The 19,340-nt window shown below is 37.0% G+C and overlaps 2 protein-coding genes across 5 annotated transcripts; both read right to left on the bottom strand.

Moving 5' to 3' along the window:
* Positions 1-789: 789 nt before the first annotated feature.
* On the bottom strand, positions 790-19,283 carry LOC119081916. Of its 2 annotated transcripts, XM_037191153.1 has the most exons (3): positions 19,278-19,283; positions 1,458-1,528; positions 790-1,394 (listed from the first exon to the last, which is right to left on the bottom strand). In XM_037191153.1, the coding sequence occupies exons 2-3, from the start codon at positions 1,510-1,512 to the stop codon at positions 814-816; spliced, it is 636 nt and encodes a 211-aa protein (XP_037047048.1). In that variant the 5' UTR covers positions 1,513-1,528; positions 19,278-19,283; the 3' UTR covers positions 790-813. The 2 variants fall into 2 exon arrangements, with proteins under 2 accessions (XP_037047048.1, XP_037047047.1); XM_037191152.1 differs by lacking the exon at positions 19,278-19,283 and having other exon boundaries at positions 1,458-1,629.
* LOC119081914 (sodium-dependent nutrient amino acid transporter 1-like) lies at positions 3,393-8,870 on the bottom strand. 3 transcript variants are annotated; one of them, XM_037191150.1, is made up of 11 exons: positions 8,660-8,870; positions 5,906-6,055; positions 5,709-5,847; positions 5,505-5,639; positions 5,212-5,431; positions 4,876-5,146; positions 4,707-4,810; positions 4,285-4,651; positions 3,939-4,215; positions 3,769-3,863; positions 3,393-3,694 (listed from the first exon to the last, which is right to left on the bottom strand). In XM_037191150.1, the coding sequence occupies exons 2-11, from the start codon at positions 6,002-6,004 to the stop codon at positions 3,554-3,556; spliced, it is 1,848 nt and encodes a 615-aa protein (XP_037047045.1). In that variant the 5' UTR covers positions 6,005-6,055; positions 8,660-8,870; the 3' UTR covers positions 3,393-3,553. The 3 variants fall into 3 exon arrangements, with proteins under 3 accessions (XP_037047045.1, XP_037047046.1, XP_037047044.1); XM_037191151.1 differs by having other exon boundaries at positions 5,906-6,087; positions 8,673-8,870; XM_037191149.1 differs by lacking the exon at positions 8,660-8,870 and adding an exon at positions 6,913-7,150 and having other exon boundaries at positions 5,906-6,087.
* Positions 19,284-19,340: the final 57 nt, after the last annotated feature.

Here is a 19,340-nt window from a genome sequence, read left to right as displayed (position 1 = left end):
AATTGAGACTGCATTGAGACTACCAACCATTTTTAGACCGAAATGAGACCGTTGAGAATACTTTTTTCGTGGTCTCATGAGTCCGACATTTTTACCCGGGAATATAGGTAAATATAGGTATATAGCTGTTTAAATAAGAATTTATGAAATTTGACTTCGTACGGGGCTGTCTATTTTGCCTATATTGTCTATATTCAGTAGAGAAGAGTACAAAGTAAGAGAAATAAAGAGTTTCACATTAAAGGCTTTTGATACGAATAGGTGTTTCGTACGGGTCGGCGTTAGCTATGTTTTTTGAAAGTGATCCTGGCTTCTCGGGTCGAATACCTTACTGGGCACATATAACAAAGTCCACTGGAAAATGCGACCGATTTCGGTATAGGGTGTTTTTGAAAAGAATCAACGCTTCAAGTGGGACTTAAAATAGAGTACTGAAACGAGACAGTGTATCAAACAAATCTTGGCACTGTAAAAAAATCTGGAAACATTTTTCATGCAAAATACTCTATATTTGGCAGCTATCACTCGAATCATTTTTGCAGAACCGACCCACACTCACACCCACACTCACGTGGGGACAATCGACAACTAGAACAATTTTGTTTTATCGCTTGGTTCAAGATTTTATGAGATCGGCTCCTAGTTGTCACGTCGAAGCGTGTAGTGGAGTTGCAAGGATCCACTTTTCTTTTGATTTTGACTCAAAACGAAAAGAATTGCTTATGGAACGCAGCCCAACTCAGCGACGAAGGACGGTACTCCATCATCTCCATCAATGAAATAGAAACATCTGTTCAGAAATCCGTTCCTTTATTAACTATTTCCATCGATATCACATTCAACCTGCATGCCGAACAACATGAACCTCACATCGTCATTCACAAACGTTTCGAATTCCCAGACAGTAACGTGGAAAGCAATTTCCTCTTTGCTGCTTGAATGGCACACATTTTCCATGACCGTTACTTTCACATCGTATTCATCCTCGTAGGCGTGTACAATTGCTTCGATTGCATTCATCACTTTCACGATTGTCCAACTTTTCAGTAATCTTTCGTTGGTATTGCTCTGCAACTTTTTCAAGCCATTCAACTGGCTAAGGCACTCCTTACTGCTGTCCAGCACATCTTTTAGAATTGTTGTGATTGTTTTCAGCTTTTCACTGGGCGTTTTCAATTCGTCGGGATACAATGTTGTCGATGGTTCACTAGCTATCCGGTCCAATGCCTCCTTTTTCACGTTTTCGATTGTACTGCAAAGTGCAATTCCACGCTTTTGTGCCAATTCCCATTTTTTGTGATTTTCCATTACTGTTTTGACGATTGATCGAACTTTCAGACGTATTCCTAGTGGATCGGCTTTGGGAGATTTTGGTGATAGCAGTGTGTCCGGAACTAAAACGGAAATGTTATAAAGTGCGTTTTGCATTCGAAGGGTGTGAATCAAGTTCTTATTACATCGCACCGGTGAGTAAACACTTGTATTCAACGATGGCCTTTGTGGCGTTGACATTATGCCTGAACCAGCACTGCTCCAAACTAGCAGTAGAAACCGTTCAAATGAACTTTTTGAACTTGTTTTCGTTGAGACCTTAAGGAGGTGCAGAATCAAACAAATAATGTTTCCATATGTATACCAAAACAAACATTATCAGAATCCGTCTCCAATGAAATGTCAACAAGCTTACAGCAGCAGACAAAAGATGTCGCTGGCATACATTTCTCTTTTTTAATTATTTAAAAAGGTACTTCCCCACATACATGAAATATTTTGATTATTTGAACCGAACCAAATATGTATGTAGATATCTTTAGTTGGCGAAACCACTGCTCAAGCTCATAGCATTAATACTTGTCAGACGTCAATCAGCGTCCAAATTTTGATTTATGTACACTTGCATCTGCTGTGTCTTTTGTACATACTGTCTTAACTCACAAAGAAAAAGCATGACAGACATGTTACGAAAGAAATATGCAGAACTTCCAAATATTTATTTTGTCAATGCTTGGAGCAGTGCTTTGGCGAAACTAGTGACACTGGATCCACTGGATGGACATACTACAAATACCAGCAGAGAAATAATAACAGATGGTGTTGCATGTGGGACGGAAGTAACGCGATCTGTTATATTGTGTTTTGAATTTGTCAGAGAAACGAAGATAGATGGCGTTGTTTCCGTCCCACAGGCATCTCTTATCATTTCTCTAAAAAATTCACAATGTCCTATCATGAACAGTGGAAGTCAAAATATTGTCATAATGGCGACAAAAATAAAAAGCAAAACATACGGATGCAACAGTCACTTCAAGCAACAGTGATCATAATCGACAGCTGGTAAATAGAGTACTATTTTATATAAAATTGTTTTTTTTTACAGCGTTTACAGTTTTATGACACAGATACACTGTCCAGTTATAGTCTGTTTCAAGGTTATTTCAGCTGTCGAAACCAAGGTAGAATGTCGCAATTTTTTCTTTGTAAACGTCACGCGTCCCACCATATTGTAATTTCACTATGAATTTGTTCCAAGGCTGTATGAATTGTAAAATTTGATCCATAGAACCATAGCCTCAATAATATTTGTGTGTAAATCACGTAGGCGACGTTGCCATATTTGTATGAAACATCTCGTAGACGACGTTGCTATGGATCAAATCATCGTGGTTCGGGTTGTCAAAGTTCGTGTTTACAGCTATTTGGAACAAACCTAACTTTTTCCTTTTTTCAGTTTTTATGTGTGTATTTGTGAGACACTAACATCCTGGAGCATCGACAACTCAAACATTGAAGATGCCAAACAAAAATGAAGCTACGCTAGATGACGCTAGATTGTCCCCATACAACACTAGCTCAAAATCAGTGTTACCAACTCTAATCTCATCACTCTTTCATCATAAAAATGATAAGCGCGGCAGCTCGTGGCTGGGATAGAATACGCCTGACGATGACAGATTGATTGCATGTAACCGATGGGAGAAAAACTCCATATAAAAATCCAACCAATACGTCAAAAATATATGTGAAATTGAGAGACGAAATTAGAGAGAAAATTGTTGAAAAAAAATTGCCTCAGGCGTGTTCTATCCCAGCCATGAGTGGCCGCGCTTATCATTTCTCTGCTCTTTCATATATGGTTTGGCCTATTCGGCCTATTGGATCGTTTTCCGGATTATGCAACCGTTATGCCTTCGTCGAAACGTCATCCATAGAGACATAACCGAAAAAGTATTGTTCGCAAAAGCGTTGAGGCTCTGTGGATGCTATCTTTTGTTTTTGACTTGTCAAAAATCGTTTTTACCCTACGACGGAACAAACCTATTTAGAGTAGCACTCATTTTGGAAGTTTTAGACTGACACTTGCCGAAAAGAACGAAATGCTGGACAAATTCACATAGAAACAAAAAATTTTACTTTTACTACAGTTTTTTACTAAATTCTGTCGATCGATTACCTAAACAATGCAAAACATTGAGCTAAACATAAATGCCAGATCAGCTTTCGGTGTGCGCATCTGAAGAATTATCCGATGAATGAATGAATCAATCAAACAAACTTATCCGAAAATATTGTTTTTAATCTTGTCGTATATCGTCGTCGTCTTCGATTGAGACGATATCATTTGGTCATATGTACGCTTCAGCTCTGCATCTTTTGGACCCCAGTCGTCTGTTGGCTTGAGTGCCCCTTTGATTTTCTACAAAACATCATTTCGTTTGATCAATTCTCTTCACCTATCAGAGACATTTTCAGTAAAATATTTTCAATCACCTCCATGAGAGTGTCACCTTTTTGTTGGTACACAGCATACAGCGCCCAGAAGGGTAACTGCATAATACCCACAGCAGATATTACCCATCCGATTGCTAATTAATTTGGTTAGTTTGGTTTTGACATGGTGTCATATTGTAAGCGCTCTGATTAATCAAATCTCAACTCACCATACGCATAATGTGGATATTCGTGGCCCTTATAAGTCACCGGCTCAAACATAATCAGATTGTAAACGAAAATGGCTGTCATTAGTGCCGGTGTAATAATTGCCCAACATAGTCTCCAATACCATCCCGTCTTTATGCCCAACATAAATTCAATATCCAACGCTATTCGATTCACACCGTATATCCAACCGAACGTTATCATTTGAGAGATGCCCAATAGGAATGCAATGAACGACACACCGTAAAAATCGATGAACCGAAGTAAATGTTGACCGCCCTACAATGGAAATGGGTCACAGAAAGTTCTCGTCATGCCGACAATACAATGTGAATTGAAAATCCGTACCGGAGTTACATACATCAGTCCGATGAAAAACTGTGCAATGGCTACGGGCACAACAATTTTCCACGGTGCCAAATGCACAAATCGGTCCTTAATTACAGTGTACAAGCAAGAGTTCATGCCGACATTACTGCCGATGCCCAGGACGAAGAGCATAAAGAAAAATAGAACCGAAAACAACTGCGGCACAGTTTGAAACTTTGAAATTGCATTCGGATAAGACACAAACGCTAGGCCGGTGTCACCGGCCACCACTGATTGAATGTCGTCGGAACCGTTTTCGTAAGCTAAATTACCCAAAATTCCGAAAATTATCGTCGCTGAAAAGAGTGATGTGAACGTGTCTAGCAATGTGACCACAGTCGCATCTCTAGGGAGGGAGTGAGGAATCGTCATATTTGTAAGGAATATCGAATCAGGTCTACCTGTGAATATTATGCGAGAATCTGTTGTAAGAGGACAACATTATGATGTTTCCGAAGCAAATTGCCAACGAAAAAAACACCTGCGACACTGCAGCGTACCAGACCTGAAACGAAACGGTTTTGCATGCTTCAGGTTCGAATGTTAAGGCGACTTGGTCAAATCGTCTACCCTCGGATTGGTTAACTCTTTCCATTGCGGCTTGAATAAGTACGCAATACCATTGGCTGCACCAGGTAAAGTAACGGCACGGACAAATAAAACCGCCATGATAACATAAGGAAAAATCGCTAAGAAGTACGACGCTTTGCCAGAGCTTTTGATTCCCTTAACCATGATCAACGACACTAAGATCCATGCCAAACCTAAGTACATAGATAGTTGTAAGTCGGGCGCGCCAGCACCATCCAAAATCGTTTCTTTTTCCTTTAGAACTTCTTTACTGAAAATGTAGGGAACCGTGAGTCTTAGGGAGTTCTAAAAGAGTTTGACATTTTTTGCACTCACTAAAAATACAATTCTGCCGATGAGGTAGCATCAGTGGTTCGGTTGTATACTTCTGAAGAAGCAGAATCGATGCATGTTCCACCACCCCACTCACTTTTGCAATGACTCCATGGCAACACTGGATAAAACGATGCAACGAAATAGCGAATTATGATTGCCAATATAGATGCATAGTAACCGGTGGCCATGGTTGTTGCAAGAACTTGTCCAACGCCAATTCCTGATAACATGAATTAGATTAACATCACCCACGAATCTCTCGTTTTTACGTTTATCACTAGCACCGCGTATACCTCTTGTTATAGGGCACAAATCGAATGCTTTGATGCTGCTTCTGCTGGAGAACTGTCCGATAACCATTTCTAGATAATATACTGGTTTGCCTACCAAAAATAGCACGATAACGTAGGGTATAACAAACGCACCACCTACATCAAATAAGAAGATTACCATCGTCGTCCTCCGTAATGTTTTACAACAAAAACAAAAACTTTTACCGCCATTGTCTAAGCAGGTGAATGGAAATCTCCATACATTGCCCAGTCCCACTGATAAAGATATGCAAGACATCAGAAATTCCCAACCATTTCCCCAAGAATCTCGTTTATTGTCACTTTCAACATCAGCCGCTGGAACCTGTACGCATGGAAATTTGTTGAAAAGCTTTACAATTACAGCCAACTCGTACCACAACCTCTACATTATGTTCATCAGATTGGCTTGACTTTGGCTTGCAAATCTTCAGCGACAAAATGAACGACTCAATGTACTGTTTGTAGCCTCCCGTTTTCATTGCTTCGTCTTTGTAATGCGGATAATTTCGTCAAGTGGAGTGAACGATGACCTTCTAATCGGAATTGTAAAGTGCACAATTATCTGGAAAATCAAATAAAGATTACTTTGTACGCTTTATCAGTCCGTGGTGCAACAGAGCTGCAATATGTTTCTGCACTTGATATCTGGTGCGACTTAAAGAGCAAATTTCAAAATTTTGAAGAGAATGTTGATTTCGTTATTTTAGGGACAATAGACTATGCCAATCATATTTAACCAATGATGCCATTTTAAAGGTCATCAATAGTGGTGACTTTATCACTATTTTATTTTACCGGAATCATGCACACATTCAAATAAAAGCATTTCCGCCACTTTGAGTGCTTAAAGGTGTGTGCTCTCACTAATTGAACATAAAAAAATACTGATCGTCATGTCAGAATTCACGGCAGAGTAAAAGTAAACCTGGCAGGAGCGGTTCATTATGGAAACGTCAAATGAGGGACCTAATCCTTTGTATGAAAATGAACTCAAATGAACACTGACATTCGCAAAAAACATAGGCCTACTAGATTATTCAGGTCCCTAGTCAAACAAGCGCTCCTGCCTGGGTTACTTTTACTCTGCCGTGCAGAATTAGATTACTTGGTATTTTGTTGCCAGATCTAATGTTCTTGCACTTTTTTTCGTAGCTCAAACCCTTTCCCTTTCACCCCTTCACTCAATTTGTTCAACAGTTATTTGTACTATAAAGCACGAAGTAATCTAGAAGTTCTCATTGTTTATATGTTGTGATGACAGGCGGTCATAAAACATTTATCCTAGCTCGTTATGAGATATCCATATTTACAGCTCTAGGCACGTCAACTATATTTAACAGCACAGTATCCGAAACTAATTCTTTGTAGAACTTATATATGATTTTACCTCAGTTAAATTCGGTAATATCTGCACAATAATCGTTCAATGTCTTGCAAATAAAAATTCGCAGAAATATTTCTTGTCACAAATGTCTTTAAAACTCATCACTGTACTGGTAGAAAATCCAAGCGATTCGTAAGCAATTCAGAGATGGACATTCCCATCATATACAATAAAACTCAAACTATAGAGACGAGAATTTAACTCTCTATCAAGAAAAAAATAACGTCTTCAGAGGCCGCGTCCAAATCTTATACTAGAGAAACTGTGATATTGTCTCTGAGGTTATATATGTGATTTCCAGCAACTTGACGAAAGATAACTTTTAATCGCCAGTGTTGTATATATATGCAAGTCTCGATACAAGCAACATAGGGTAAGCGTACCAATCCTCGGGCAAGAATGAGTCGTCGAACACCTATTGTTTTATCATTCATAAAAGAAGTTTATGAATGAAAAGAACATTAGGTGGCCGGGTTACTCATTCTTGTCAGAGTATCGAATTGGACCGCCGAATAAACCGACCTTCAATGGTCGGCTTATTCGGCGCTGATGTACATTCGATGGAAAATGGATTTTTCGTTATTTTTCAGGCAATAATTACTCATGATACCTCTAATAGGTTCATTCATCATTTGAAAGCAAAAAAAAAATCAATTTTCTATCGATCGAAACGTTTACCCTACTATGTGTTACGAGGGAACAATAAACTGGTGAATATTTTAATGAAGTCCCATAAAGTCGAGCTTGTTGATGTGTGTCTAATAAAAACCAATAAATAAATAAATTCATCAAAAGTGTGTGAAACAAAGAAATTTACTGTAAACAATTAACAAGATATCAATTTATTAGATTGTCACTGATTGATATAGGTATTTGGATATATGACATTGTGTTTCATTGGAAATTTTATGCGTGCATTTCATTTAAAATAGTGGCAACTGAAATGCTTGATTGACCATGACACGGGTGTACCACTTTACCATAAAAATTGTCGTAAAATACCATCGATTTTAGGCAATTGCCGAAGACAATTAAAAGTTACTATAACAGAAAATCGTTGTTGCCGAAAACTATAAATATTAACGAACTACATGAAAAAGGCAGCAGATTTTGGTTTTGATTTTGTCAAATTGAATTTCAGTGTAGATTACCAACCCATTTGATCGATTACCATCTATTTCTTTAATTAAATTAATTAAAATTTGATATTATTTTAAAAAAAAACCTTTGAACGAGCCGAACAATTCGTATGATCTGGAATTTCCAATTGTATCACAGAAATCGGTTAAATTTGCATTTAAAATGTTTGTCGATTTATTTGACTGGGTCTGCGTTGGGTGATCAAAATTCCAGATCATAAGAATTGTTCGGCTCGTTTCAAGTTTTTTTTTACAATAAGAATCAGATTTTAATTAAATTAATTGGAGAACTAGACGCAAATGCGACTTTAATTCGCCACCCACCGGTTCAAAAAATATTTCGGTACATGTTGTGGTATTGTCGGTAATGAGCTGACATTCAGAAAATTAAAAAACGATTCGATGTTTTTGAACGACATTCAACAGGGCTGGTACAAAAATCAAAAATGTTCTAAGTTACACCCCTGTGGACCATGATCATGTTGAGCCAAAAAAAAAAAATCGAAAATGGGATCAGTTAACTATTGCAGGAATTTATTGCATAAAGCTTTCATTATCATCCAGTAATTATGCGAGACGCTTATCTCAAACTTTTCTTTATCTACCGACACCATCATCACCTACCTTGTTTGCATTGCAATGTACAGAGCAATTAGTGCAATCGTAGCGTATCTATTCGTGTAACTGACTTAACGAAGATTATCAAAAGTTGTTTTGAGTAACTTCTTTTTATCACGGATCAACGTTTAAGCAATACAAGAAGTTAATGCTAGACTGGTCGACGTATAAAATCGATTGTTTTATGATGCAAAATTGCGACACGATTGTGACCTCGATTAAAAGCAAAACATTTTTATTTTTATTAATCATTAACTGATGTGAGTTATGATACAATACAGGTGTGTGTGTGTGTGTGAAACCAGATTTGAATTAAAATCTTGCTCTGGCTTTTATAAGAACATTAAACATTTACATCTGTCATCGACAAATATGCAGATGATTCGTCGTTATGAATGTATTTTCAGGACATATTTTCTGTGTTTTTCAATTTTCTTTGCAGCGATTTTCTCAGCATCTGCCACTCATCTTCCTTATGAAGTGGAATAGTTAGTAACTTATTTTTAATGACAAATTTTTTGAATCAGTTGCTTACGCTATCCTGATCTGCCATTTGTGACTCATTTGTTTTTGCATCCGTTTCGAAGCTGTAAACGTCGACTCCACCGTTATCAGTTCTTTCTTAAGTGTTCAAAGGCATCCACCTGTTACAATAACTGTGGATTTACATAGCAACGTAAAAGTGACAGATGCAAAAATTTTCTCATACGGCAACTCGAAATTTCATTCATAATTTTAATTTTATGAATGAAATTTCGGGTTGCAGTATTTAAAAAACATTGCATCTGTCACTTTTACGTTGCTATGTAAATCCACGGTTATATGAAAATAAAGCGAGTTGACCAAACACAACGCTGCCTTTCATTTGGTTGTTGTGCGTTTCATTTTGAATTTACAGCGGACTTATGTTGTATATTTCAGAGCGTATGAAACTTGATTTTATAAAAATAATTTTGACAGATAGGCTTGTATGGAAATCGAACATAACAACGAAAAAAAATACAAAATACAAAATTCAAATTTTTAACGCTCAATAGTAGATTACATTGGATGCTGCGGAGGTAGTTCATTACATGAGGGATCAATTTTGTGATACGAGCCAAACTCACAAGTGTGGTTGCATACCTCGCCTTCGGCTCGGATATGCAAACTCTACCCTTGTCAAAATAACCGTTTCCAAAGCTTGTTGCTTAAAACCACACGAGTGAGTTTGCGAGTGCATAAAATTGATTCCGAGTGTAATGAACTACCAAGCATGATGACATGTTGACAAACTATTTCGATTGTTTTGTTTTTGTGAAGTGCTAGATTCATATTTTGCGTAATATTTGTCGATTTTGGTGGTGTTACAATAAATTTCGCTGTGAAGTGAAGTGAATACATGATAATAAAGACAAAAGTGTTGATTGTTTTTGAAAATAAGTGAAAAATGCAAAAATTAAAATTGTTTGGCCATAAGTGTTCGTCGAAGTTGAAAAAATTGAAATTATGGCTATAGACAAAATGGCTGTCACTTATTTTTCTATTTTTTTTTCGAAAGTTTTTAATGAATTTGCTTAGATTGGTGTGTACTTGATTCAAGTGACAAAGTTTGTTATATTAAAACTAAAATAACATCGCGAGCATTGTTTCGATTTCAGTGCTAAAGAACATTTTATGTGATACATTTTTGCTGATAAGTAATGAAATTCTGCTGGTATGTAATGAAAATCTCCTGATATGTAATGAATTTTCATATGAATATTCCTTCACTTGTGATGTAATGAAAAAGTTCCCACATGTAACGATCGCTTTCCGCGGGTGGGAAATGTACGTGTAACAACAATATTCCGGGTGGATAGGCAATAAAAATTATTTTTATAAAAAAATTCAGCTGTACTGAAGGTACTGAAGGTTCAGCGGTTCACAAATTTTACGGAACACCAGTTTCGGGTGAATATAAGACTTGTTATGTTGCTTGCGTGTAGTTTGGCGTTTTAATGTTGGTAGAAATGTGTTGTTCTGCATACAATTTTCTGTGTTGAGTATAAGGATGCAACCTAACAAAGTGATGCGATGAAATATGGGCACTTAAACATTTCCAATGAAAGTAGATAAGTAGGTATGGCCGCAGGCCCTAAGATTGGGGAATTAATTCCCAAAATTCCCAAAGTTCCCAAAAATTCCCAAAGTTCCCAAAAATTCCCAAAGTTCCCAAAAATTCAAAAAAATTCCCAAAATTCCCAAAAATTCCCAAATTCCCAAAAATTCCCAAAATTCCCAAGAATTCACAAAAATCACCTACTCTAGGTTACTGTACAGCCTGTAAAAATGAAAAATATTTACAGGCTGTTTGTCATGCACAATATTGTGTTCATGTTCCCATTTTCACTTATTTGCTACATATTATCTTTTTCTTCGTTTCTCTCATTTTGAGAAAATGAGAATATGTACAATTGTTAAAAGTTTCATATATGCAGAATGAGCACCAGCTGAATATCACCAGCTGGATGTACTAACACACACTTATTGTATGATAAACAATCAAAACACATTCTTAACAATGTGTTTACTTCATTCATACGTGTTATGTGCGTCATCTTAACGTAAAAATGCACTGTGTGTAGGTTGTCTTTGAATTGTATACAATACAAAGTGTTTAGACCCGTACGAAGTACTGGGGTCTTATAGGTTTACGCATACGTTTGTAACACGTCGAATTGGACTCCCTGAGTAAGGGGAAACCTATTGTGGTTGTCTAGAGATGCCAAATCCGCGAAAAAAAAATGTCCGTCTGTCCGTCTGTCCGTCTGTCCGTCTGTCTGCACGATAACTTGAGTAAAACGCATCCGATTTTGAAAATTCTTTTTTTTCCCGTTTGGTAATGTCAAAAGACAGGCTCAGTTCGAAGATGAGTGATTTTGGATCGACCCCTCCTGAGCTGTGGCCCAATAAGTGCTTTACGGTTTTTCGAAGATATCTCCGGACATTTAAACGTTAAACTTGTAAGTGATACGTCAAATAAAAGGTATTTACAATACCGATCGACAAAAAAAAAGTTTATGGAAATCGGATGACCGACTCGTGAGTTAGACCCCTTGGTGTGGAACAGGCACAGGGCGGCAAGCAGTTTTTGCTTGTAGGTCGGCCACATTTGAACATATTTCGTCTGTTTTAGCTTTATTAGATAGGTATTGACCGTACCAATCAGGGAAATTTTTTTTTATGAAATTATGTTCTCCGGAGCGTGAGCTAGGTCTCTTGGAGTGAGCTCTTATCTGGCTACTCGGAAGTACAGTGAACGTGGTGTATTTTGACAATATCTCGAGTAAATTTTGACCGAATTTCATGAATTTTTTTTTGTTTGAAAGGTATTAACGAATGTAAAGCGTCGGTACTATTTCCGGTCTCCTAACAAAATGGCTGCCGGCGGCCATATTGGATTTTAGTAAAATAGAAATATCTTGGGAAAAATGATACTTAGAGAGTTTCTGTTAACATGGAAATAATTTGTTATGTGTGTGGGGTTTCAGGGATTCCATATACGGACATCTATATATACCTATATACAGCTATATTGAGCTATATACAGGCATATAGAGCTATATAATAGCATATATTTATCTGTGAAATGTTTATTTATAGTGAAATATAGTTAAATATAGCGGTATATAGCTGTTTAAATAGGAATTTATGAAATTTGTCTTCGTACTGGGCTGTCTATATTGCCTCCGGCAATTTAGTTGTATATGATAACAAGGCAAAGAGTGGATAATGTAAGTGATTTTAAAGGGAGAATAGTTTTTCAGCAGAGAAGAAAATGAAGTAAGAGAAATGAAGAGTTTCACATTAAAGGCTTTTGATGCGAATAGGTGTTTCGTACGGGTCGGCGTTAGCTATGTTTTTGTTTGTACACCAGCTGGTGGTATTCAGCTGGTGCTCATTCTGCATATAAGAAACTTTTAGCAATTGTAATAAAATTACGATCATGCCATATTATATTAATTTGTGCTGTGAATAGAAAGATTTAGGATCTAAGTTTTCGAATGGCGCTAATCTGCCTTTGTCATGACGATGTCCTATGGATTGATGATTAAAACATGCTGCATATTTAAGTCATTGTTAGCCACGGTGTGGTTCAACTTTTTTCGATAATTTAAATTTGGGGCTGTGCTTAAATTTTATGAATTCGTCAAGATAATGCGTAGTTTTGATAGGAAATCGATGGTTCGCATTCAAAAACCAATTTATGAGAAAAAAAAACATTTTGTAAAAAATTAATCAACACAATATTTAAAACTAGGAATTTCTGTAACGGCGCTGCGAAATAGTAATTTATACAATCGAGGGATAAATGCTTTTTTAGGCAATGATGTGATTGTCACTCGAGACCGCAGGTCAAGTGTGACAATACACATCGTGTGCCTAAAAAATCATTTATCTCAGAGTTGTATACAACTTTTTTCGCAATAAAGGCAACGGAAGCAAGGCTTGTATACTTTGGGGAGGTCACGCAGATGCAGATACGGGGGTTCCACACCACAGTTGATGATAAAATGGCCGATTTCATACAAAAATTCACCTCTTGTGATAATTCTCGTCGTCTTTATGATGTGGTGAATTTCTTTACATAAAATCATCAGATGTGGTGTGTATTATCTAATAAAATGGCAAACTGCGTGACGTCACCAAAGTATGCAGCCTTGAACGGAAGGTCCTAATTTTCGTCACTTGTTGCGAAAAGTGAACTTTCTAATGCCACGATTTGGGTGACGTATGCATGGTCTTTTTTTCGCTGGTTACCTGGTGTCTTTAATTTTCATCACAAGTGACTAAAAGTAACTACTTTTCATCACCATTATGCTGCCAAGTAAATATCATCTGCTGAACCATTATAATGTCGCTTTAAGAATTTCAACAAAACCGAACCGGATTCATTGCACAGATTCACTAAATTACTTTAAAAACAAAAACAATTTTCACCAAAATTGTGCGAATTAATACACAAGTAACGCGATACTGAATTTTTCTATTTACACATTGACTGTGAATGGGTACTTGAATAGCAGAGCTTCTATGATTAAAGTAATTGAAAAATTTACGAATTTTGTTGTAAAAGAATTTGTGGCAAGTTTGCATTTCGAAAGTTCACTTTTCGCAGCTGATTGCAGAAAACGTTGTATGCAACATGTTGCGAAACGAGGTAATTTTCGTCACACGATGTGGTTATGAAACGAGCGAAGCGAGCAACTTCTTTTCGAGGTTGCATAAATTACTATTTTTTGCACGAATTTAGGCTATAGTTTAGCTATGTGTCGATTCGTCTTAAACTCGCTCAAGGCCCTTCGGCATAACTAAGGTACACTTCTTTCTATATCGTGTGTCAAAAACATAGATCAGTCAATAGTTTACTGGTCTTAAAATAAATTAGACTGAAGATTCGCATTTTACCTGTCAATTGTTAAAAAAGACTGCTCACTTGTTAAAATAGTTCCCAAGATAAAGAAATTTGGAAAAGAAAGATTTTAGTTGAAAAATTATACAAATTGAGTTTTCTTATCAACCCTTCACAGCCGTTCAATCAAAAGAGAGAACAAAGCTTTTTCAATATTTTTTACAAATGCAAACGAAGAAGTTCGATTGCAAAAAATTGCTACACAATTTCTGTTCACATTAATCCAATCTTATGATTTTTATTGAACTCAGTGTATCTTTACCAGCGAGCCCTAATGATTGGTGAGAAAATTGTAGTTTTTTTTCATTCCAACCGTCTTAATCCCCGTCTTTTTTATTTGAAATAGTACATTGTGCCACCGAGAATTGAAATACGACTCTTTTCAGCACTCATTTCAGTATTGTAAAGTGACTTGTTTCAGCACCCGTTTGATGTGATATTACAACACTCAAAGCAGTGTTGAAATGAAATTCGTATGAGTTATTACAGCATTCGTTTTAAAAAAATGCAAAGCAACGTGATCGATCAAATTCGAAGAGTGATTGTTTACAATGAAAATTCTGAATTTTTGTGCATTTGTCTATTTCAATTCTCGGTTGGTCGGTTGGTCTCGGTTGGTCTCAACATTACAATACTTGTAACACAACATACTATTTCGTACCTAGGACTAAAAGTCTTCTTTAGCGTGTGAGAAGTTTCCAGACAGAGCTGAAGGCGAAAATCATATTTTGTCATGAGTGATAAAAATGAAATCGAAAAAGGTTGAAAAGGTTGAACTAGTTATTTGTTAACCAAGGGAAGAAAATAGGAAATTCCAACTAAGACGAAGCTTTCGACTTGAGCGGAGCGATGGCCGCAATTCGCCCGTGTTGGAATTTCCTATTTTCTCCCCGAGGCTAACACAACGTTTTTCATGTCTGTAAGGTTTGATTCAACGTTTTTCTCCCCGAAACAAAAGCATGAGGCGAAAAAATAGCTACTTTCTCGTTTTTTAGGTCAACATTATTATTAACCAAACTAAATTGTGCAAATCTTAATTTTTGCATCGCAACGGAGACCACCCAATTTTAGATCGAACAAAATTTTAGTTTCATCGGATGTATGTTATTTCAGTATTATTCGATAGTTATAAAATTAAATTGTTTCACCAGCAAATTAACGCAGACTAGTGTCACTCGAGGTGTCACTAGTTCGTTATTAGTCGGGCAGCTCAGTTGCAATTCTTTTTCGCGTGCGATCATCTTCAGAGCGGTACCTCTCTAGGATGTAGTCTTAAAGACTTTCTTATAAATGTTAGTAAAGGTGCAACACATGCATATAAGCACAATTGGTCGAACACTGATAACAACATCAGAATTCGATTTTTTTTCATATCTCTACCATATCTTTACTTTCAGTGAAAAAGGGTTGCTGATATTGGTTGTGGTTTAGTAAAAATATATCGAATCACACAAGCCATACAAGTCACAAGAAATGTAATTCAGAAAATATCGACTAATCTGATTAAGACTTGCTCCGGGTCTTATAACTTAAAGATGTTTACACCCTTTATTTTCGTGTCGTTTATGGTTATTTCAGCAAATAATAATAATGACCAACAGAAGTGATTTTGTTTGAACTAGTAAGAAAAAAGTAAATATCTCATTAAGATTGTGGAATTAATTCCCAAAATTCTCAAAAATTCACAAAAATTCCGAAAAATTCCCAAAATTCTCAAAAATTCCCAAAATTCCCAAAAATTCCCAAAAATTCCCAAAATTCCCAAAAATTCCCAAAATTCCCAAAATTCCCAAAAATTCCCAAAATTCCCAAATGAATTCCCCAATCTTACGGCCTGGCCAGTCCATATAAGTCCACTAGAAATGAGTTCGTTTGAGGTGGCGCCATGCAAATCAATGAAAGTAGATAAGTAGGTATGGCCAGTCCATACAAGTCGGAGCACATACGGATTTGCATGACGCCACCTCAAACGAACTCATTTCTAGTGGAAATTTGCACTAGAAATGAGTTTGTTTGAGGTGGCGCCATGCAAATCCGTATGTGCTCCGGCTAGAACAAATTTGAACGTTTGGCCATACCTATCTATTTACTTTCATTGATGCAAATCCGTATGTGCTCCGGCTAGAACAAATTTGAACGTTTCTCCATACCTATCCCTAGTCTCTACCTTTCTAATGACATCCCACACGACCCTGTACGGCTCGTGTACCCGAAGAAATTTTGGTAAGAAAAGTGAAAGTTTTCGGTTTTTTATCACCTTTCACCAGAATTTTTTTAAAAGTGGTTTTGGGTTCTAGGGTCGAAGTCCTTTCTAGGCACATATAAAAAAGTCCACTGGAAAATGCGTCCGATTTCGGTAGGCTGTTTTTCAAAAGAATCCTCATGGTGACATTTGTTCTGTAATGACAAATGTGAAGTTGGCCGTAGAGAATGAAGTACTATGAAAACAAGAATAGTACCGGCTAACGCCTAGTGAGTCTTTTTTCTTTTTCTTTTTAATCTCACCATCGTTTTTGAATCTCCTGTTTATTGCCACCTTGGTATTCATTCAAGTACCACTTCGGTATTCAACTACCAAATTTTTGATTTATAAATAAGCAAGCAAGCCGATTAATATCATCAGTCGGTGTGCAGCTTTCAAACATTAAACATCTCTACAACCTCCGTATGAGTTTGGTAGTCAACTACCACTTTGGTAGTCAACTACCACTTTGGTAGTCAACTACCACTTTGGTAGTCAACTACCACTTTGGTAGTCAACTACCACTTTGGTAGTCAACTACCACTTTGGTAGTCAACTACCACTTTGGTAGTCAACTACCACTTTGGTAGTCAACTACCACTTTGGTAGTCAACTACCACTTTGGTAGTCAACTACCACTTTGGTAGTCAACTACCACTTTGGTAGTCAACTACCACTTTGGTAGTCAACTACCACTTTGGTAGTCAACTACCACTTTGGTAGTCAACTACCACTTTGGTAGTCAACTACCACTTTGGTAGTCAACTACCACTTTGGTAGTCAACTACCACTTTGGTAGTCAACTACCACTTTGGTAGTCAACTACCACTTTGGTTAGCAACTACCACTTTGGTTAGCAACTACCAAATACTCGATTTACAAATAGACCAGCAGGCAGAATAATTTCATCAGTCGGTGTGCATCTTTCGAGGAAGAAACCTTGGAAGAAACATCTTTGCCGCTAAATATTTTGGGGTTCCAATTACCAACAACTACCAAACTTTCAAGTTGCAATATCTGCTATGAGCGATCGGTTACCAGATAACAAATAATAATTGATTTGCCTGGTGTTGGTTTGCTCATAGTAGCTTTGCAATTTACTACCGTGGTAGTCAACTACCAAATATTTGAGTTATAAATAGGCAAGCAGGCAGAATAATTTCGTCATTCGGTGCGTAGCTCTCAAACGGTAAACATCTCTGCTGCTAAATATTTTGGGGGTCCAACTACCAACAACTACCAAACTTTCAAGTTGCAATGTCTGCTATGAGCGATTGGTTACCAGATAACAAATAATAATTGATTTGCCTGGTGTTGGTTTGCTCATAGTAGCTTTGCAATTTACTACCGTGGTAGTCAACTACCAAATATTTGAGTTATAAATAGGCAAGCAGGCAGAATAATTTCGTCATTCGGTGCGTAGCTCTCAAACGGTAAACATCTCTGCTGCTAAATATTTTGGGGGTCCAACTACCAACAACTACCAAACTTTCAAGTTGCAATGTCTGCTATGAGCGATTGGTTACCAGATAACAAATAATAATTGATTTGCCTGGTGTTGGTTTGCTCATAGTAGCATTGCAATTTACCAACGTGGTAGTCAACTACCAAATATTTGAGTTATAAAAAGGCAAGCAGTCGGAATAATTTCGTCATGTGGTGCGTAGCTCTCAAACGGTAAACATCTCTGCTGCTAAATATTTTGGGGGTCCAACTACCAACAACTACCAAACTTTCAAGTTGCAATGTCTGCTATGAGCGATTGGTTACCAGATAACAAATAATAATTGATTTGCCTGGTGTTGGTTTGCTCATAGTAGCTTTGCAATTTAATACCGTGGTAGTCAACTACCAAATATTTGAGTTATAAATAGGCAAGCAGGCAGAATAATTTCGTCATTCGGTGCGTAGCTCTCAAACGGTAAACATCTCTGCTGCTAAATATTTTGGGGGTCCAACTACCAACAACTACCAAACTTTCAAGTTGCAATGTCTGCTATGAGCGATTGGTTACCAGATAACAAATAATAATTGATTTGCCTGGTGTTGGTTTGCTCATAGTAGCATTGCAATTTACCAACGTGGTAGTCAACTACCAAATATTTGAGTTATAAAAAGGCAAGCAGTCGGAATAATTTCGTCATTCGATGCGTAGCTCTCAAACGGTAAACATCTCTGCTGCTAAATATTTTGGGGTTCCAATTACCACAATAGGTCTTTTTTTCCTATGGAAAAAAGACCTAAAAATGTGACGCCTCTACCAAGGTTCTGAAAGAAGAGATTAAGACAACCCTGAGCACCCTGAGTTGATCACGAAGGCGGCGACACACAATTGCGTCAGCGGCTGCAAAGTGTATATATATACATATATGTAAAATGGAACTTAACAAAAACGAAATTCTGAATTTTCGAGAAAAATGTTTTCTTCAAGTTGATTTCTCACACTATCTGTTTATAAAATTTGGTGTCACCCACCTTCGTGGTTGTCTTAACCTGTTCTTTCAGAACTTTGGCCTCTACAGGCCAACCTACTTGTCCCATTGCAACCAAAGACTAGAAACTAAAAGTCCATTTTCACCATGAAATATCCAAGTCTTGGATTCCAAGATAATTTCATATTTTCAGATCTACTTCTGTTTAAGGAGTGTTTAGCAACAAAAAATTTGTCCAGTAAAAATCAAAGAGAGAGATGCGAAACAAATACAGATATGTACGGACGTTCTGCCAGACGAACTAGATCAGTGGACGTATTTGTATGAAACCTTCCATCGAGTGTGATTTTCCCATATTTTCTTGCATTGAAAAAAAGATGAGTGCGTGACTTGGTGTGTACTAAGCTTTAACGAAAGAAAGTATTGAAAAATTGTAATGGTCTCGACAATTTTGAATATTTAAAATCAGGCGCCATAAATACTGCTGGGTAGGTTTTGTTTACTGGGTAAAAATTTCAACAAATTTCAAAAATGTCAAAGAGACGTATTCTCAGACATTTTATTGA

The sequence above is a fragment of the Bradysia coprophila genome, unplaced genomic scaffold (genome assembly GCF_014529535.1).
Source record: "Bradysia coprophila strain Holo2 unplaced genomic scaffold, BU_Bcop_v1 contig_373, whole genome shotgun sequence".
NCBI classification, from domain to species: Eukaryota; Metazoa; Arthropoda; class Insecta; order Diptera; family Sciaridae; genus Bradysia; species Bradysia coprophila.
The sequence above is the reverse complement of the archived record's forward strand: the minus strand, read 5'-3'. Positions and strand labels throughout refer to the sequence as shown.

What these genes read in the sequence shown, in the direction of transcription:
- LOC119081916 (XM_037191153.1), bottom strand. Translation starts at nt 1,512, where the DNA reads ATGTCAACGCCACAAAGGCCATCGTTGAATACAAGTGTTTACTCACCG. An exon ending in TGTTTACTCACCGGTGCGAT is followed by an intron (nt 1,395 to 1,457) that starts GTAATAAGAACT and finishes TTTCCGTTTTAG; the next exon opens with TTCCGGACACACTGCTATCA.
- LOC119081914 (XM_037191150.1), bottom strand. Translation starts at nt 6,004, where the DNA reads ATGAAAACGGGAGGCTACAAACAGTACATTGAGTCGTTCATTTTGTCG. An exon ending in CTGATGAACATAATGTAGAG is followed by an intron (nt 5,848 to 5,905) that starts GTTGTGGTACGA and finishes CCATGCGTACAG; the next exon opens with GTTCCAGCGGCTGATGTTGA. An exon ending in TCGGCAGAATTGTATTTTTA is followed by an intron (nt 5,147 to 5,211) that starts GTGAGTGCAAAA and finishes CTACATTTTCAG; the next exon opens with TAAAGAAGTTCTAAAGGAAA.